Source organism: Polypterus senegalus, chromosome 6, assembly GCF_016835505.1.
Source record: "Polypterus senegalus isolate Bchr_013 chromosome 6, ASM1683550v1, whole genome shotgun sequence".
NCBI lineage: Eukaryota > Metazoa > Chordata > Cladistia > Polypteriformes > Polypteridae > Polypterus > Polypterus senegalus.
This window is the reverse complement of record NC_053159.1, coordinates 188,759,334-188,781,350: the sequence shown is the minus strand read 5'-3', so window position 1 is coordinate 188,781,350 and position 22,017 is coordinate 188,759,334. Positions and strand designations below refer to the sequence as shown.

Here is a 22,017-nt window from a genome sequence, read left to right as displayed (position 1 = left end):
AGTTCTCGCTTTGATGTTCAGGCCTGAGATCAGTTTGTAGCTCAGGCACTTGTGTGAAGCTGGAGGGTCTACCTGAAGTCCGAGACACGGTGTCCACTTTCCGCAGTCCCCTTGATATCTGCGTTCATGTCACTTTGTCACTTGGCCGGTCTCAGCTGTGTGTTGCGGTTTGGGTTCAGTTCTCAGTAAGGTGGCCTCTGTGGGGGGATGGAGATCTGGGGCCCATTCTGAGCTTTAATATCATATGTGACTCCACTGTCCAGTTCTGTCCACACCTGTGAGTTTCAGGAAAACACAAAACACCACAAGTGACCAGACTGCACTGCAAAGGGAAACCCGACATCTTTAATAAATAACGATACATAAAAATCATTTCAGAGGAGGACGTTGAGGCCGAAGGGTCGGAGCAGCCGCCTGTGCCCTCATGGCTGCCCCTAAGATTTCCCATCTTGGTCCTCGGTACTTCCAGATGATTGTTTCTCGACTGCAAATAAAACAAAAGGGAGAGAAAAAAAGAAAGAGAAGACGGGTTAAAAATAAAGCAACTTCTAGGGGGAAAAAAAAATTCACGACACTTGTGGCCCCTTAGCAACGCTTTCCAGGATTGAAGCAAAACCCCACAGGAGGATGTTGCCCTTGTTTTAGTCCACCTTTGCCTCACTTTGGCAGAGACTCCCTGTGTGTGATGGCCAAGCCAGTGAACACCCCAGTAAGAAGCAGCTGCCCGAGACCACCGATAGTCGTAAACCGAGATGGGCCAGCAAAATGAGGACACATACGTGTATTTCATCAGTGCTGTCCAAATAACAAATATAGTACAGTGCAGATAAATACGTTAAAATCCATATCCAAAACCATCCGAGGCGCTGACTCCCCAGTGCGTCGTCATGGCTGGACAGCCACAGTCGCCTTCTCATGCCTCCTGCCCTACACGCTTCCATCGCCGTCGCCTGAGGTACACGTAGCTGGACCATCGTCTTCCCATACATTCCATTAACACTTTCTGGGTCCCTAGGAGGTTTTGTTCTCCGTCCTGACTATCCTACACAATTGCTCAGTGGGGACACCCTTTGCTCCCTCACAGAGTCCGTCCACCCTTCCTCCTCCTCCTCTTCCTCTCCATGCATACTCACTCTCCTGATGTTTCCTAGTTGTCCTCTACTCTAACCTCTCATGCTCATTTTAAGTGGGCGTGGGTCCTAATTACACCCATTGGAACGTCAATGTCGAAATTGCCCAAACTTGGCCAATAAATAAAAAAATCCGGAGTGGTCACCCCTCGACTGTCTTGTATACTCAGATACGGGGATGGATATTTGAGAAGTAAACCGCAAGACAATGATTATATTTTTATATTATGTACATTAAAGAACCATCACTAACAAATCAAATCAAATTAATAATGTATTGAAAAATTATTATAAAAGTAAAGCTGAATAAATCGGACTCTGCAGCTGAATGAATAAAAGGTAAAGTACCACTTCCGGTTAGAGGAAAGAGCTCAAAAGTTGATAGAATTGTACGTTTTTTGTACCAAATACTTGAATGCAAAATTTGGTTGACCTAAGTGAAAGCGTACTCAAGTTATCGTGTTTATACACACACACACAGACATAATTCCAAAAATGGTATTTTCGGACTCAGGGAGGTCTAAAATGTCGAGAATCATCAAAATCTCGAGGTAGAATTTTTGGATGATTACAATACTCTCCCTACGAGAAAGTAAATCGGACTCAGGGAGGTCTAAAATGTCGAGATTCATCAAAATTTTGAGGTTGAAGTTTTGAATGATAATAATACTGTACATTCCCTAAGAGAAAATAAATCAGACTCGGAGGTCTAAAATGTTGAGATTCATCAAAATCTGAAGGTCAAATTTTTGGATGATTACAATACTCTCCCTACGAGAAAGTAAATCGGACTTAAGGAGGTCTAAAACGTTGAGATTCATCAAAATCTGAAGGTCAAATTTTTGGATGATTACAATACATCCCCTACGAGAAAATAAATCGGACTCAGGGAGGTCTAAAATGTCGAGATTCATTAAAATTTCGAAGTTGAATTTTTGGATGATTACAGTACATTCTCTATGAGAAAGTAAATTGAACTCAGGAAGGTCTAAAATGCTGAGATTCATCAAAATCTGAAGGTCAAATTTTTGGACGATTACAATACTCTCCCTACAAGAAGGTAAATCGGACTCAAGGTGGTCTAAAACGTGGAGATTCATTAAAATCTCGAGGTCAAATTTTTGGATGATTACAGTACATTCCCAATGAGAAAGTAAATTGAACTCGGGAAGGTCTAAAACGTTGAGATTCATCAAAGTCTTGAGATCAAATTTTTGGACGATTACAATACTTTCCCTATATTTCGTAATTAGAAAAGTACCAATATGAAGATAAGATATGAAATAACAGCCAGCAGGTAGTTTATGAGTGGAAGATTATGCCAAACCAATTTTAGGATAGTTGAAGAAAACAAAAGAATTGAGTTTGACTTTCACAAAGTCTTCGACTCTGTTGTCCCACACCGACGATTAAATTTGAAACATGAAGATGTAGGCATCAGAGGCCACCTAAAAAACTGGAGCTCACATTGGTTAACCATGCAGGAGACAAAGAGTCCAGAGAAGAGGAGGATGTGGTCATTAAGTGAAGTCCCACAGGGGTCTGTCCTGGGACCCTCCTTACATTAAACACACAGATTTCAGGATGGTATAAGCCATACCTTTTAGGTCAATACTGTTGAACAGACTGTGGCTTTCACAAAGTTTGGTTCACGTTGCTAACATTGGGTTGCCCATAGTGTTTAACGGGAATGGGTCGCATATGGTTTGTGGAGTGTCTTGCAATGGGGTGCCGCGGGTTGTTTAAGCAATAGACAATGCTCTACTTAATTTGTTGGCACCTATTCTCCAAAGAGAATCTCGATGACACTAAGGAGGGCAAGACTGTGTCACGGGGGAAAAAAAAGTTTAAGAAAACCTGACATAGATAATGGAAGATTCACTTTTACCCACATGCAATTTATTAACTCTTTCAGAGTGGATATCGACTTTTGTCAAAAGGAGGGGTTGATGGTGGTTATCAACGAGAAAGGGAGTCAAAACCCGGTGTTATGTTTTAGTTGGGCTCTCTTTTTTAGAAGGAAAGTTAGCTTCATTGATTTGACTCAGAGTTCCCTGTTCTAGCATGAATAATGAGAAACAAACAACGGCAAAAATTGGGTCGATATCTGGTGAGAGATCAAAGTGAATGAGTAACGCAGAATACTCCGTGGATGACGTTTTGCATATTACCGCCTAATTGGACTCTGACTTCTCTGCCTATTGATCTAACAAAATTTTACACCAGATGCCCTTCCTAATGCAACCCAGTCCATTTATCCGGGCTTGGGACTGGCACGAAGAAACATACTGGTCTATGCATTCCCAGTGGCTGGGTTTAGCTGGGAAGCTCAGTTAAGAAGGGAGGTGATGATTAGCGAGCAGCAGTAAGGTTGAGGAGACCCTGGAGAGTTGGAGGTTTGCTCTAGAGAGGAGAGGAATGAAGGTCAGTAGGACCACCAAGACAGAATACATGGGTATAAATGATAGGGAGATCAGTGGAATGGTGAGGATGAAGGGAGTAGAGTTGGTGAAGGTGGATGAGTTTTAAATACTTAAGATCAACAGTACAGAGTAATGGAGATTGTGGAAGAGAGGTGAAGAAGAGAGTGCAGGCAGGGTGGAGAAGAGTGTCAGGAGTGATTGGTGACAGACAGGTATCAGCAAGAGTGAAAGGGAAGGTCTACAGGACGGTGGTGAGACCAGCTATGTTATATGGACTGGAGACAGCGGCACTGACCAGAAAGCAGGAGACAGAGCTGGAGGTGGCAGAGTTAAAGATGCTAAGATTTGCATTGGGGGTGACGAGGATGGACAGGAGGGTCAGCTCAGGTGGGACGGTTTGGAGACAAAGTCAGAGAGGCGAGAGTGCGTTGGTTATTGGGAGAAGGATGCTAAGGATAGAGCTGCCAGGGAAGAGGAAAAAGAGAAGGTTTATGGATGTGGTGAGAGAGGACATGCAGGTGATGGGTGTCACAGAGCAAGATGAAGAGGACAGGATGAGATGGAAAAAGATGATCTGCTGTAGTGCCCCCTAATGGGAGCAGCCGAAAGAAGAAGAAGAAGCCACTGACTTGAAGGACCCTATTTCTAATGTAAGTGATAGTGCTGAACAGGTTTGTGTTGCCGACGTGCCTACAGCAACATTCGCCTTTGAGGACTGCCACTTACAGTGACAAGAGGTACAAACCAGATTGTGATGCACTCTGACCGCCGGTGTTGCCCCTGCCCCACCACCATGCAAAGACAGCCTGGCAGCCACCCTGCTGCACATTCCTGGCAAACTGGACAGATATTTTATGTTGAGTTCTGTGTGAAACCATTGCTTTGTGTTCTTTTCAGAAAACTTTTTTTGGAAAAAATATTCAGCCCTCAAAGAGTTAAAAAGCGCTACACAAAAACAAGTTATGTTGGAGTGTTAAAGCTAACAAGTTAATGGAATGTTCTTAATGTTCATCATTATCCCTGTGTGACAAAAGAATGCACTCAGATTATAGTTAGACAGAAAACCATTATGGGCATACAGTTATCTGGCCATCGGCACTGTTGCGCATGTGGACCATCTTCTGGGCTCTGATGAGGTAAGCAGTACCACCCCGGGGCGAGAGGGGCCCGGATTCTAACAGCATCTTTTCCTTTCCCACTAGGATGATACTTAGACACACCCATAATGCCCTGAGAAGGTCCTGCCCCTTCCTGTGCAGACAATATAAAAAGGAGCTCCTCCAGGAAGGTGGTGTCACATCCTGACTTGTCATTCAGTGAGGACAGAGCTCCAACCTACTACTTATTGTTATGGCTGAATGAAACCATTTTCTTTTTGTGTTTTTGGGCCCCAAAGGTAATCTTTTCTGTTTTGAGTGAATGGGCTGATCCAGCTGGAACCCCAACTATTTATCTGAATGCATTGGTCTGCTTCACGGCCACAGTACTAAACTTCAGTCCAACAGAGCTTGCCAGAACTATCTACTTAATTCTTCTAAAAAACATCAAGTTGAATTTTGAAAGTCCCCAAAGTCCTACTGGCTACCACACTACTTGATCACTTATTTCATGTGTCTGTGATTCTCTGTGTAAAGAAAAATAGCAATCTCAATCCACTGGACTAATTCTTTTCATAACTATAAATGCTTCAATCATTTGTGTCTCCTCTTCATCCCCTCTGGCTTAAATAGTAAAAGCTCAGCTCTTGTAATATTTCCTCATAACTCATCCCCTGTAGCCCTGGAATCAGCCTAGTTGCTCATCTCTGGACTTTTTCTTGTGCTGCTTTGTCCTTTTTGTAGCCTGCAGACCAAAACTGCACACAGGACTCCAGATGAGGCCTCACCAGTGTGTTATAAAGCTTCAGCAGAACCTTTTGTGACTTGTACTCCACACATCAAGGCGCTATAAAACTTGACATTCTGTTAGCTTTTTTAATGGCTTCTGAACACTTTCTGGCAGTGGATAGGATAAAGTCCACTACAAGTCCTTCGATTTTCAGACCTCCCATTGTGTATTCAAGCCTCAAATGTTTACTTTCTACAAGTAATTCTTTACATTTACTGACATTAATTGTCATCTGCCACAAATTCGCCCAAGCCTTTCTGCCATTCAAGTTCTGGAATCAACCTAGTTGCTCTTCTCTGGACCTTTTCTTGTGCTGTTATGTCCTTTTTATAGTCTGGACACCAAAACTGCACACAGGACTCCAGATGAGGCCTCACCAGTGTGTTATAAAGCTTGAGCAGAACCTCCTGTGACTTGTACTGCACACATCAAGGCGCTATATAACCTGACATTCTGTGAGCCTTCTTAATGGCTTGTCTGGAAGTCGATAGCGTAGAGTCCACTACGACTCCTAAATCCTTCTCATAAGGTGGACTCTCAATTTTCAGACCGCCCATTGTGTATTCAAACCTCACATTTTTACTTCCTATGTGTAATACTTTACATTTACTAACATTAAATGGTTAAAAGTCTCAACTCCATCAATCTTTCCTCCAAACTCATCCCCTGTAGTCCTGGAATCAGCCTGGTCGCTCTTCTCTGGACCTTTTCTAGTGCTGCTTTGTCCTTTTTGTAGCCTGGAGACCCAAACTGCACACAGGACTCCAGATGAGGCCACACCAGTGTGTTATAAAGCTTGAGCAGAACCTCCTGTGACTTGTACTCCACACATCAAGGCGCTATATAACTTGGCATTCTGTTAGCTTTTTTAATGGCTTCTGAACATTTTCTGGCATTGGATAGGATAAAGTCCACTACAACTCCTAAGTCCTTCGATTTTCAGACCTCCCATTGTGTATTCAAGCCTCAAATGTTTACTTTCTACAAGTAATTCTTTACATTTACTGACATTAATTGTCATCTGCCACAAATTCACCCAAGCCTTTCTGCCATTCAAGTCCTGGAATCAGTCTAGTCACTCTTCTCTGGACCTTTTCTTGTGTGGCTATGTCCTTTTTGTAGCCTGGAGACCAAAACTGCACACAGGACTCCAGATGAGGCCTCACCAGTGTGTTATAAAGCTTGAGCAGAACCTCCTGTGACTTGTACTTCACACATCAAGGCGCTATATAACGTGACACTCTGTTAGCCTTCTTAAAGGCTTCTGAACACTGTCTACCAGTTGATAGTGTTGGGTCCACTATAACTCCTAAATCCTTCTCAACTGTCAATTGTCAGACCGCACATTGTGTATTCAAACCTCACATTTTTACTTCCTATGTGTAATATTTTACATTTACTAACATTAAATTTCATCCGTCCACAAATCTGCCCAAGTATGTCAGCTGTCGAAGTCCCTCTGTGATGATTCAATGGATTCTCGATTATCTGCCAATCCACCTATCTTCGTATCATCTGCAAACTTAATTAACTTGTTACTTATATTCCTATCTAAATCATTTATATACAGTATATGAACTCTTTTAGGGCTAATTATATTTGTACCCTTTGTCTCAGGGCAGGATATTTTTTCCAAAAAACTCAGTTTTCTAAAAAGCACATAAAAACATAAAATATTTATTTATGACAAATGTCACTCTGTTTTATGTTCACATACTTATTATTGCATACATGTTTGTGTCATTACTCATAAGCTGAAGGCAATTTTTAGAAAAAAGTGAATTAGTCAAGTGGCTGGTAATCCATAGTGTCCATGTTTGATGAAGTCCAGTAGGTAGCTTACCTCCTATGGATCTGTGTGTCTCTGTATTCCTCCCAGGGCAAATGTTGCTGTAGGTACTTCAGTGACACGAGCATGCTCAGCACTGCGATCAACTGGGGACCGATCAGCTGACAGAGATACCTGACTTTGGTTTTCAGCCTCCAGATCACTTGCATCAAAATCGAATTTTTATAAGTCAGAGTCCGATTCAGCAATAATACTTAAATAAATAAATAAATAATACGCACAGAGTATTTTGCTTTGCACATTTACTTCGCTTTCTCACCAGATGTCGATGCCATTCTAGACGTTGTTTACTCTGTGCTACTCACACACATGCAGGGATTCGATGTCAAGTCAACGAGTCTAACACTCCTCCTAGCAAAGAAGGTCTACCTGTAACATGATGGTGAGTTTTATCAGCGTTTGCAGCTTTTATAGCTCTCAAGCCATTGTGTCAACATTAGTTGCCATCCCACCCTAAAAGAGTGAAAAATAGCAGCAGCCCCAGCACTGCCCCGTGCTGGACACCACTCTTAACATCAGTCAATTCGGATGAGGATCCTCACACCATCACTCTCTCCTTCCTGTGTCTGAACCAATTCTGCACCCGCCTACACACCACACCCTGAACTGCCATGTCTTTTAGTTTGATGCCCACACTCTCATGTGGTGCCTTATTAAATGCCATCTGAAATTCCACATCAATAATATCATCTGCTCCACTCTGATTGTGTCCTTTTGTTGATGTACCCTTAGACGGGGCATCAGCTCATTGCAAGGTGAATACAAGCAGACACTCACATACACTGGAGTCATTTTAACGTCACCAAATCTGCATAATTTTGGAAGGAAACCGGAGCACACGGTGGAAACCCAGCAGGAAAACATGTACACTCCAGGCAGGGAATACCAGCGACGTGACTCCTAGTGAGACAGCAGTGCTACCGCTCTGCCACCGTGTCACCCCCATATGTGTAATTATTAACAGCATTCATTATTTAAATAAAGTTAATACATACATACTGTAATGCATTTCATCATGAAAGTGATATCAAGTATAAATCTAAGGGTTCTAAATGTGCAGAGGGCTGGAATATCAGACATTTAATGTGTTCTGTGTGGTCATCTATTGCTGTTTGCACTGCTGCTTCAGGAGGAAGCCCCAGAAAAAAAGACGACACAGAAGATGGTAGGTGAGACTTTTAAAATATATCGTGTCATTACGATGGGGAAAATGTCACGCTTGAATATAAAAGCACCACGAATGTATCGGTATGTTGGCATTTTGCTTCACCACATCGAACCATTCATCAAACATTGAAGCGCACACATCGATCCCGTAGGATCCTCAAAGCGGCTTTCTGTCACATGTCGATAGTAAACGGAGACTCTGACGTCACGTTCCGACCTTTGTCACACTGCACCACCTGACTTTTTGCTGGGATTGCAACTCGAGCACGTGTCACGTTAATTTATGAGGACCTGCTCAGAGGAGCGTCAAATGAACGTTGAGAAAGCGTGGCAGCCATGATGCGTGCGCATCCGCGTTCTGAGCGTGAAGAATAAATGAGCCCTAATGGGCAATTTAGTTAAGACATCGGGGGATATTATACACTTTCTAATCTCGATACTGTACATTTTGAAAAATGATGCTCACTGTATAATTACTTGACTGATTCCAGGACTTCAGGGGATGAGTTATAATGAAAGATTCAAAGAGCTGAGCCTTTACAGTTTAAGCAAAAGAAGATTAAGACAAGACATTATTGAAGTGTTTAAAATGATGAAGGGAATTAGTGCAGTGGATCGAGATGATGACTTTAAAATGAGCTCATCAAGAAATGGGGACACAGTCGGAAACTGTAAATTTCGCACAAACATTAGGAAAACAACTAGAGACACACAGAATAAGTGACCAAGTAGTATAGTAGACAGTAGGCCTTTAGAGGCCTTCAAAACACAACTTGATGTTGTTTTGCAGGAATTAAGTGGACAGGACAGGTGAGCTTTGTTGGGCTCAGTGCCTCATGTGGAATCAGTGGACATTCAGGTCATACTGTGTGCACAGTGTGGACCCACCCTGGACGGGGCGTCTGTCCACTGAAGAACAAACTCGCACTCACACAAAGCCATTTAGCCTCAGCCTGTAAGTCTTTGGGATGAGAATCAGACAAGAATGTACACAAACACCGGAAGAACAAGCACAAAGGCAGCAACTGGACTGTAAATGATGTATAGTGTATTTCATATTATTCTCCATATCACTGCAACCCTTGAGCTCTGTAAACAGCTAGCCTCTCCTCTCTCACAATTCCAAAAAAGTCAGGACAGGATGGAAAAATGCTATTAAAAATAAAAAGGACTGATTTGTAAATTCTCTTCACCCTGCATTACATTTAAGAACACTACAACAGCACACTATTTGATGTTTTACCTTGTAAATTTATTTAGTTGCCTTTTAGAAAATACACACTCATGTCAAACCTGAGGACTGCAACACACTCCAAAAAAAGTTGGCACAGTCGAGTGTTTCCCACAGTGTCCTGGCATCATTTCTTTTAGTAACCTTTATTACAGTTTTTTTTTTGAATAGTTAAGACAACATTCATTAAATAATCCTCCCTTTACCCAAAACTATAAACACAATTTCAAAACCCCACACTCGACCTTATATGTCCATATCTAATTAAAAGTTACCACCAAAAACGTTCACTTTTTCATCAAAATCAAACTTTTGTCATCATATGACATAAACAAAAAGTCACAAGAAGCCAGTGCTTTTATCTGGAGAACCTACGCTGTGCACAAACGCAGGCCCTCTGGGGCACACAACCACTCTTAGTCACACTGTGTTCTTTAACAGTTACTTATTAACCAAACTTTAAGATGTGGAAACTGGAGTATCTGCACAAAAAACAAACACAGATGAAATGAAGGGCTGGGAAATAAATCTGCAACGTGGAGGCAGAGTGCAAGAAGATGCATTCTGCTTGTGCCGTGTACTAATACAGTACTACCACAGGAGAACAGTAGATGGCAATGTTGTCAAAGCTTAAGGTTTCCTAAGGAGTCTGCTGACCTGGCAAACAAAACCTGCAGATTCCTTTAGAAAGGCACATCTATCTATCTATCTATCTATCTATCTATCTATCTATCTATCTATCTATCTATCTATCTATCTATCTATCATATAGTGCCTTTCATATCTATCTATATCATTTAATATAGTGCCTTTCATATCTATCTATCTATTTGTCTATCTATCTATCATATAGTGCCTGTCATATCTATCTATATATTTTTTTTTTAAACCTTGCCAGATATGGGCAACTGACATCTGATCTGTGCTCTTTTCAGACCCACATAGCACCATGTGCACCTTCCCTAATCACTTTTACAGTTAGTGGCCCTGGCCATATATTGATCAGAGCACATAAGTACTTTTAAATAGCCTGCCTGTGTTATCTGAGGTTTGTGTCATTTCCCTGTCAGGTTCACCCTGTCGTCTGGTTTGTGTGGCTTCGGCAAATACCTTTTTTTAATAAAATGTTTTACAGATCACAGTGGCACACTTAAAACCATTGGCTACATTCAGTGAAAGTCTCTGGGGTATGGACAGAAGAGTGTGTTAGTTTTGTTGCACTGCTTGCATAACTAGTAGCATGCTTTTTCACTACCAGAGGGGACTGCGCAGTCTAATGGTCTGGAATCCCTACAGATTTTATTTTTTTCTCCAGCCGTCTGGAGTTTTTTTTTGTTTTTTCTGTCCACCCTGGCCATTGGACCTTACTCTTATTCTATGCTAATTAATGTTGACTTATTTTCTTTTCTTATTGTCTTATTTTTCTATTCTTTATTATGTAAAGCACTTTGAGCTACTGTTTGTATGAAAATGTGCTATATAAATAAATGTTGTTGTTGTTATATCATTTAATATAGCTCCTTTTCTATCTATCTATCAGTGCCTTTCATATCTATCTATATCATTTAATATAGTACCTTTTATATCTGTCTATCTATTAGTGCCTTTCTTATCTATCTATATCATTTAATATAGTGCCTTTCTTATCTATCCATCTATCTATTATATAGTGCCTTTCATATCTATCTATCTATCTAAGATTGAATGATTTGAAAATGTTTATAAATGAAAACACAGTTGTATGGACACAGCATTTGTGTGTATGAACTATAATGATGCCAGTAGGCGGGGTTATACCTTAAGAGGCAGACCCACTTAAACCACACCTCCCTAATAAGGACTCTTACTGCGTGCTCAGCCTGATCTGGGCAGCTTGGTTTTGAGTTAACACAGTGCATCCATAAGAAAGAAATTTCTGATTAGAAATCACAGACTCTGTGTGCTTTATTATTAAAGACTGACTTTGTGTACTCCTGACGATATCTCTAAAGGGAAACAGTTGACAAAATGATCAGCATTCTCTTCTTTGCATACCTTGGACAGCCAGATCCTTCCATCTCTCCTTGTTCTGTTGAATGATGTTCATCAAGTCTGTCTTGAAACGCTCCAGGTTGATGTTGGTTAGGGAATAGTCAATGGAAGATCCTTGATCTACGGTGTTCCTCTGCACAGACTCCACTACTGCTCCTGCACTGCTGTTTATGCTGGTGAGAAAGAAAAGGTGCAAGTTACATCGTGCTCTCTGCAGCCCTGAAAAAGACCAATGGATTTGAAAATGGAGGAATGAGTGGACAACTAAAACATATCTGAACGAAGCACAAATAAAGCGGAGCAGGTATCCAAAACATAAGAAAAAAACACTAAAGGTCAGATCTGCTGTGGGCCTCACCCCAGACTGAATATGCAGGCCCAAAAACAGGGCTAAGGCCTTTAAATGAGCAAAATGTCAATACTGTCCCCAAAAGGAGAAGTGGGAAGCAGTAATCCTCTGGTCCAAATTACAAAAAATAAAGTTCCCTTTCATTTAACGAAGGGTTTCTTAAATTGCTCGCGGGTTTCCGTGGTGATTAATTGTAATGGGTTGTGGATGGTTTGCAAAGTGGGCCGCAGTAAGTCTTGGTGGGTTTGTTTAAGCAATTGACAATGCACTGATGACCATCTTTTATTGCCCTCCTGACTTTTAATGATCATCTATAAATCTCCAAGACGAAGGCTTTGACGATATTAGACGATTTACAAAGAGGGAGCGTGCTATCGTCTGGGTATCCAAGAAGGAATGGGTCTCAAAAACACTAAAAGGGACAAGATTGGGTTACAACAACAAAAAAAAAATGAGACCCAGATGTAGTGAGAAGATTATTTGTGACAAAGTAATATGTAAAATGTATTTCACAAATCCATGAAATTCAGCTGAGAGAACCAGAGACTGCCAGGGAGACGGACAAATGACAGCAGTAAGTCAGGTTAGGGAGAGCGGAAAAAAAGGTGAAGGACACAAGCAGGTTGTTTTGGGGAGCTTGACCAATATGGTTACAAAACCCAGAGTTTGTGAAGGTATTAATAACCAGCCAGTTCTGACATGAATTCCACCAATATGTTATTATAATGACAAGTATCCAGTGCAAAGTCAGAGATGTCACTATGCCACCGACATTCCTAGCTTCTGGATGGGACATTTGATTTGTCAGTATTCTCCCACTTGGCTGTGATGTCCCTATGCTTCTCTACGGCCTAAATATGTATGTATACAGGGTTATATAGGGTGGTCCAGATCTAATTATGCAATTTTCATTACACTATAACTTATTATGTTTATTACATAGAAAATCACCTGAAAAATCCCAGACCATCGAGAAGTGTGTGAACTGACGACATAAGAATTGTCTTCGCACCGAACTGGAATCATCCCTGCATAAATCAAAGTCATCCAGACGATCTGGATCTGCATAATTAGATCTGGACCACCCTGTACATTACATTTCTGGGAATGAATGATACCTTGTGAAGCAAGTCGAATACATATATCTCTTTTTGTACCATATTTCTCTCTCTTGTAAATTATTTTCCACCTGGGTACAAAAGAGTTGGTATTTTGTTTCTTGTCAATTCTGCACCAAGAAACATATTCCAGGAAAGAAAGAGCACTCTCTGCTTGAGACCCCAGATTTAAAGAATTATTTACAAAATTAAAAAGGTACATAAGAAAAGTTTTACCTCAAAAGGCATACACATAAGGCTTCTTAGCGTTATGTTTATCCCAAGGAAAATGAGGATTTTTTTTAGCCATAAAAAATGCAATTACGTGTAGCAGAAACATGTAAGTACCACAACATCACCGTAAATGCAGTAGGGAAGGCATGCTGTGTTGATGCAGACTTAGTACATGTCCTTCATGTGACACGTTTTGTCACCAATGCACAGCCTGATGTCACAATCAGGACAGTAGACGCGTGTTTGTCGTGCAGACATTTTTTCTGTTGATTGAGCTTTAGATGGTAGAATGTCAGTGCCTGATCTGCACTATCGATGCGCCCCTTGTGTTATTACAGGCTACTACAACACAAGACTTTGTTGATTTAAAGCAGGTCATTGATATTGGTCTATCAGACCATTTCCTTCTACTATTTAATATAGAAATAAAGATAAAAAACACTCATGAGAAGCATTTTGTTAAAAAACGCTTCTTTGACTCATCAGCAGCTTTAAAACTTACAAACATTCTAAGCAATCAGTCCGTTTATAATGCCAACTATAATAGCGAGGATAATGTAAATAGTAAAGTGGAAAACTTTAATTCTAAAGTAAGAGTTGCTGTTGACATAGTTGCACCTGAAAAGACAGTTAAAAAATCTTCTAGTATTGTTATTCCATGGAAGACCCAAAGAGTGTCTGATTTAAAAAGAACATGTCGTAGAGCTGAGCGTAAATGGAGAAAAACTAAACTAACTATCCATTATGAGATATTGAAGGCTAAAATAACAGAATACAACAACACAGTCCGTCTTGAGACGCGCTGCTATTTCTCTAATATTATAAATAACAATGCTAGTAATCCCAGAGTCTTATTTTCTACAATTGATCGTCTGTTAAACCAGGTAACACAAAGGAATGCCCCCTGAATACTTCCAGTGAAACTTGTGAGAACATTGCTGTATTTTTCAATCAAAAAATGAATGATATTAGAGATAACATAGTATATCTCCCCAACACTGCAGAACCTCCAAAGCCCCGGTACTCCATTATAAACAAATTAAATGCTTTTACCAGGATAGATTTACCTGAATTACATAGTATAATCTCTCAACTGAAACCCTCCACCTCGTCCTTGATCCAATACCAACCAGGTTTTTCAAAGAAATATCAGGCGTGCTAATTGACAATATTCTGGACATAGTTAATTCGTCATTAGATACGGGGGTCTTTCCAGACTGTCTTAAGACTGCTGTAGTTAAACCCCTGCTCAAGAAAAATAATCTTGACCCCTCTGCCTTTGAAAATTTTAGACCCATCTCTAACCTGCCCTTCTTAAGTAAAATTTTAGAGAAGGCAGTCATTTTGCAATTAAATGACCACCTCAATAAACCTGCTATTCTTGATAAATTTCAGTCGGGTTTCAGAACAAATCACAGCACAGAAACTGCACTCGTTAAAGTAGTAAATGACTTGCGGTAAATGCAGACAGAGGCCATTTATCTGTTCTCATCCTCTTAGATCTGAGTGCTGCATTTGACACCATTGATCACAATATTCTTAGAAATCGCCTTAGTCAATGGGTGGGCCTCTCTGGCAGTGTCTTAAATTGGTTTGAATCCTACCTGGCAGGGAGAAAATTCTTTGTGAGTTGTGGTAATCAAATCTCAAAGACACATGATATCCGATATGGTGTTCCACAAGGCTCTATCCTGGGTCTGCTGCTCTTCTCAATCTACATGCTTCCGTTAGGTCAGATTATCTCAGGGCACAACGTGAGTTACCACAGCTATGCTGATGACACACAGCTGTACTTATCAATAGCACCTGATGACCCCGACTCTCTCGATTCACTAACACAATGTCTTACTGGTATTTCTGAATGGATGAATAGTAATTTTCTCAAACTAAATAAAGAGAAACTGAAATTTTAGTAATTGGCAATAATGGATTCAATGAGGTTATCAGAAATAAACTTGATGCATTAGGATTAAAAGTTAAGACGGAAGTAAAAAACTTAGGGGTAACTTGACTGTAATCTGAATTTTAAATCGCATATTCATCAGACCACTAGGACAGCATTTTTTCACTTAAGAAACATAAGTAAAGTTAGACCTCTTATATCATTGAAAGATGCTGAGAAATTAATTCACGCTTTTGTTTTCAGTAGACTAGATTACTGTAACGCACTCCTCTCAGGACTACCCAAAAAAGACATAAATCATTTGCAACGAGTGCAGAATGCAGCTGCTAGAATCCTAACTGGGAAAAGAAAATCTGAACACATTTCTCCAGTTTTGATGTCACTACACTGGTTGCCTGTGTCATTCAGGATTGACTTTAAAATACTGCTTATGGTTTATAAAGCCTTAAATAATCTCGCTCCATCTTATATATCGGAATGCCTGACATGTTATATTCCAAATCGTAACCTTAGATCCTCAAATGAGTGTCTCCTTATAATTCCAAAAGCTAAACTTAAAAGAAATGGTGAGGCGGCCTTCTGCTGTTATGCACCTAAAATCTGGAATAGCCTGACAATAGGAATTCGCCAGGCTGATACGGTAGAGCAGTTTAAAACACTGCTGAAAACACATTACTTTAACATGGCCTTTTTATAACTTCACTTTAATTTAATCCTGATACTCTGTATGTTCAATTCATCATAATAACTATTCACAATGGCTCTAAAATCCGTACAACCAGATTCCTCAGGCATATGATGCTGTTTTGGTCATACAGTGCCGCATGCAACAGTTTCACCATCCATCTCAACATTTGATAACCAATTCACATTGTCATCACTATCTATTGCTTGATTGAAGTTAACGGTTCAATTTTAGTTTGTTCTGAAACTGTCTCTACAGCTTCTCGTTTACATGTCATTGTGTTTTGGTTGACTGCTTCACCCCACTTATGAATATAGATGAGTTACCTTAGAGCAGGGGTGTCAAACTCTGGTCCTGGAGGGCCGCAGTGGCTGCAGGTTTTCATTCTAACCCTTTTTCTAATCAGCGAGCAGTTTGCACTGCTAATGAACTCCTTTTCCCTTTATTTCAATAGCCCTGTTTTTAAGGATTCAGTCCTTTTGAATTGATTCATTTCTTCATGAAATGGCAGCCAAACAAAAATGAGATGCGAAACGAGCCAACGGATGACCAGCTAAATCGGGGCATCAAACTCCAACCAAATTCACTCCAACAAGGTTTCTTAATGAGAAGCCAATTCTTGCTGTTAATTATTCTTGTTATTTCATTCCGTGGTTTGTTGCTGCTCTCATTCTGCCAAAACAGACATTTCCAAAACTGTCAATTTTCTGTTCTTTTTTCTAAGAACACCATTATGATGGTTTGGTGACCCGAGAGATCAACCTTAGTGAGGCCTTCACCTTTCTTTATTTTCAGATATTGTGTAATGGGAACAGCTGAGCTGGTCATGTGGTGGCTCGTTTTGTGTCTCATTATTGTTTGGCTGCTAATTAAGGAAAAATACACAACTAAGGGGTCAGAGTCAAGTTAATTAAAACTAAAGGAAAATGCTTAATTAGCAGCATAAACAGGTCACTAATTAAGAAGATGGTTAGAATGAAAACCTGCAGCCACTGCGGCCCCTCCCGGACCGGAGTTTGACACCCGTGCCTTAGAGTGACAAATAATTCATGATTTTTTTTAGCAGCATGATGTTACTTCATCCAGTAGATGGCAGTGGAATACTGTCCTGCTTATTTGGGCTTAAAACTGTAAAGCAGATCATTATATGTCACCCCGAGAATGATCAGGGAATAACTGTATTTTGAGAATTCTGAGCCTGAATCATGCTAGGGGTTAATGTCAAGGAGGTTAAAGTAAACAAATCTAAATAATTACTAAATAAATAAATAAATGCAGGGGGTCAAAAGCTAAAACATTCAGCAAATAAACAGAAGTAAAAAATCAAGAACAGAAATGAAAGCCACCTGTAGTGAGCTCAGCTGTTTCTCATTTTTTATAGCTGGGGTCAGACAGTCACCCCACTGCATCATAAGGTGGCCCCGCCTCCTTGAGCTGCACATACAGGAAGCAGGGTACTGTATATAAAAACAGAAAACTAATGCATAGACACTTCACATAGTACAAAATAACATACAAATCAAAATATTATACAAATACAAGGACTAAAGCCAATGTCACATTACATGACTTTTTGTTGCACGGTATGTGAGGTTTACCGATCACAGTCACTGATCTCATCGCTGCACCGGGTCAAATTACACGACTGAAAAATTTGATTTACCGAGCAAGTGCCGATCTTCAAGCACAGTTGTCCTCGCCCCTTTACTGACAACCCGATGGAGTCTGGGCTATACATTGACTTAATATCACTGCCCTTTATTTCTTTATTAGACACATTTGCATATAATGTGCAAAGCACCAATTACAAGAGCCCATGTCTGTTGGAACAGCTCAGCCTTCCCGCGTACCCGTTTTGTCAAGATGTGGTGTATTTTTCCGTCAAAAATATTCATCACGACTATTCGATGTTCATCCAGATATCTCAAACAGATTGAAGCGTACAAAATTTTGACATTTCACGTTTTCCCATTGAAAATCATTGGTGAATCTGCAAACTTGTCCACCCTAAAATGGAGAAATGTTCGGTGCAATTTCAGCTAGGAGTAAGTTTACTGTTTCTGTTCGATCCTTAAGAACGGTTGCTTGAACTTGTATGTTTTGTAGATTTTCCTCTTTTATTCATCTGACAGCCACCTGAATGGCAAATGTCAGTAAGTCAAACACCGGGCACAGCGTGCGGTTGCCAATAGCTCACTCGGCAGCACCCTCTCCTGGGGCTTTAGGTAAGTTAACTAATTGAGAACAAAAGAAGTAATTTCTCTGGAAATATATGAAGTGGAAAGTAATTATGTAAGCATAAATAAGACTGAACTGATTGAAGAAGATTATCAGCAGATTATTATTGTAAAAGACTGACGTTATCAACTTGCAGTGTTTTAACTAATTAATGCTTCAGGAAAGGCGCCGCTGACCTGACTGATATAAACACAGTGTAGGTTTAAAAACAGACAGTGGTTTTGGGACATGGTGGGTTTCGGTATATTTAGCCCCTGATCACTGGAGCCCAACCCCCTGATCTTTCAGTCCCAGATGTACACAAACATTCATGGCAAGTCCCTCATCTTCTGAAATCAGGTTACAAATGTTACTACCATTACAAATCACCACACACGTTACAAATGGTACTAACATTTCAAAGTGGGCAGACAATCTGAAAAATCGATGGCGATGACGTTGAAAAAGTGCTGTGAAAATCATCGCCTGTCAGTGAAGTTGCTGAAGAAGTCGGCATCAGTAAAATTATGTATCACACAGTCTTGAATGAAAAACCGCAGGTGTATTGTGTTGCTGTAAAATTTGCCTCCATGTGCCTAGGTCAGTGTTTCTTAAACTTTTTTTTTTCCTCACTACCCAATTTTTCTTTTGTTTGTCTTCACACCCCAGACTTGTCCCCGACTGTCACCCACCCTTGTTGAATCACAGGTGATAATCATCCTTTTTGTCGTACATGAAACCTTCCAATTGAATGCAATTGTCAATCTAAATTAACTATGGAGAAACTATGGTCAGGCATCAATGTGTATCAAGCGTTAGGTCGAGGTTATATCCTGGGACATTAATGAGTCTTGCTTAGTCTCGGGAATAAGGTAGCCTTATGCCTAGATTTAGGGGCACCTGTGTGGTGTTTACACAAAAGCTCTGTGGAGTCCTGAGGAGTAATTGGCTGTACAAGCATCACTCGTAATCAGTGCTTTTGTGGCTGGGGTCTGTGTGTGTGATTTTTAGGGTACAAGAACTGGCCAATCCATTGTCAGGGATGCCAGGGGCAACGACCCGGCCGGGACCGGATGTGGGTCTGCGCCCATCCTGGATCACGTGGCGGCCGCCGCCCTGGTTGCTTTGGGGGCCACGGGTTGATGGCATGGAAAACCCCAGCCTGCAGGGGCCCGTGGTCACCGCCAGGAGGCGCCCCAATGCCTTGGGGACCTGTTACCTCAGCACTTCCACCACACCCGGAAGTGCTGGGGGGAAGATTGAAGAGGACACCGGGTGAGCTGCCGGGAGAACAGCCGGCACTTCCGCCACACTGGGGCGTGGCCAATGGGGGAGTGTCGGAAACACCTGGAGCTCATCCGGGACATATTTAAATGGGGCCATCTCCCTTCATTCAGGGCTAGAGTTGGGTGGAAGAAAGATGAGGCAGAAGAGAGAGTGGAGGCGGCCCAAAGAGAGGCATTTTGTGGCCAGGACTGTGTGTTGGGGTTTGGGCACTAATTGGACTGAGTCTGAGTGACTTGACTTTTGTAAATATTTGTATATAATAAACGTGTGGTGATGACTAACAACATGTCCGCCTGTCTGTGTCCGGGTCGGCTCCACATCATTTAACGAATTTGGTGAGTTCTGCTCTTCCCATGATAGCACAGACTTGACCCCCAGCCACTGTTTCTGCTGACAGTTTGCCCCTCTTATCACTGTCTGCTGCTATGCAACAGTAATCAACTTGTTTGTCACATGATGAGAAGTGCAAGAAAAATAAATCAAGGGAGATTGGCTGGGTCTTTTAACACTAGAATTACCAAAACCTACGAAAAAACTCATAAACCCGGCCCACCTTAAATCCCTTCGCATCTCTTCATTCAGCGTCTTTTGTCTTGTAAATGTGTTTATAAGCCCAAGAAGCCAGCAGATAGTGAACAGCTGGGACAATTGGAAAAGCTGACAAAACTATTGTAATTTGCTAAGATAATTATGCAATTATATTCTTTTAAGGAATTGACTAATTAACGCAGTGAATTCAACTCAAAATTGTTTAGCAAGAAATGAACAACCAAAGAAGATGTGCTTCAAAACAGGCGTTAGTGCCAGAAGCAATGAAGAAAGTCACTTCACATGATTTTCAGCATCCTGCAGTCAATTGCCAATCCATGGGGCTCGCACTTCTGGCATTAAGTGCCAAGAATTTCCGCAGGCACGGTGCAACCTGCTCTGGGGACAGTGCCAGGCGGGGAGTTTGACTGGGGTGGTATACTTGTCTCATCGTTCACTGATGTCCTAAAGCAAGCTCATGGAAGAAATATCCCGTGGAGCAGATGGGCAAAAGCACTGATTGTTGTGAGTTGATCCTATGCTAAAGTACAACTGAAAGTCTTTGTGTTATCTTCTTCAGAACTTCCGAGAAAACCAAAAGTGACCTGCGCCTAACAAAGCGGCAGTGTAGTTTGTGTAAGCAACGTAACAGCATAACCAGCCAGCGGTATATTACGTGTGTAATCTAATACAGAGAAGGCCGATATTCTTGCCAGCATGATAGCACAGAGGAGTAGTGGCCTTTCAAGAATATGTCTCGATAGAAGCAGAGGTCAAGATTTCAAGTGTAGAGTAGCGTACTGTAGCAGATGTCTGCAGGCTGTTATTCATGTCATCAAGGTTATGACGATCGATAGGTGTACTGGCCTTTTGGGTGTATACCACTATGCAGCTGGCCCAAAAAATGCTCTGACGGGATCAAAGGGTTAAACTCTTACGGTCAATACTACCACGAAATGAATCCCTCAAAAGAAAAGTCAAGTTGGGGAGCATGCACTGGTACAGAGCGTTGCCGAACCTACTACACTGCGAAACAACTCGGGATCCCGGTTGGCCACCCGCCAGGCAGACACTTGGTCCAGTCTCACCCTCCGGAAATGACCCTCCATCTGCCGCAGACAGGTGTTATGTGGGTGACCCCTTGGTGTGGTCCAGCCACTTGGGACCGAACAATGAGGATCTTATGAGCTGGATCACCCTCGGGGGAAACACGCCACATGGCCGTAGTGCCGTAACTGACGCTCCCTCACAATGCAGGTCATGTGCCTCATTCGGGACTCCCTGAGCAACACAAAGTCAAACCAGTGGGACCTAAGGATTCTCCAAAGAGACAGTACCAAAGGAGTCCAGTCTTCGTCTCAGGTCACTGGATAGCGTCCATGTCTCGCAACCATATAGCAAGACAGGAAGCACCAGGACTTTAAAGACTTGGACCTTCGTCCTTTTGCAGAGATATCAGGCACGCCACACACCCCTTTCCAGCGATCTCATGATAGAACATCCGTTGCCATCAACCATCATTATATCTGCAGATGACATTGCCATCAGAGGCCTACTCACCAACAATTGATGAGACATCTTACATTTGGTTTCAAAAGAAAACAAGCTCAACAAAGTCAAGCACACGATACCTCAAGTTTAAAGCAGAGGAGCATAAGGACAAGGAGAGCTCTCAACGCGCCACAATTTAAGATTGGAACTGGAATTTTCCTTAAAGAATGAATTTGGTATTTTTCAAGTTTTCATTCTTTATAAATGAAAAAAAAAATTCCTTGTCTGTTCTTGCAGCTTACAATGGGGCATAAGGGTACACGGATCCATCAGTGAATACAAAAGCCTTAAAACTTACTGAATGGCAAGCTAAAAAAATGTCATTGAGTATTGATCCACGTAATTGGGTATCTATGTTGTTGGGCTGTGGTGGGCTGGCACCCAGCCCGGGGTTTGTTTCCTGCCTTGCACCCTGAGTTGGCTGATATTGGCTCCAGCAGACCCCTGT

At 41.4% G+C, this 22,017-nt stretch overlaps 1 protein-coding gene across 4 annotated transcripts in view; it reads right to left on the bottom strand.

The window, feature by feature from the left end:
* Positions 1 to 318: 318 nt before the first annotated feature.
* pde1a (phosphodiesterase 1A, calmodulin-dependent) overlaps positions 319 to 22,017 on the bottom strand; it is a 477,351-nt gene continuing 455,652 nt past the window's right edge. For all 4 annotated transcript variants that reach the window (XM_039757737.1, XM_039757738.1, XM_039757739.1 and 1 more), the window contains 2 exons: positions 11,722 to 11,891; positions 319 to 484 (listed from right to left, as the gene is read on the bottom strand). In XM_039757737.1, coding sequence (XP_039613671.1) covers positions 435 to 484; positions 11,722 to 11,891 — 220 coding nt within the window. In that variant the 3' untranslated portion in view covers positions 319 to 434. The remainder of the gene's footprint in view (positions 485 to 11,721; positions 11,892 to 22,017) is intronic.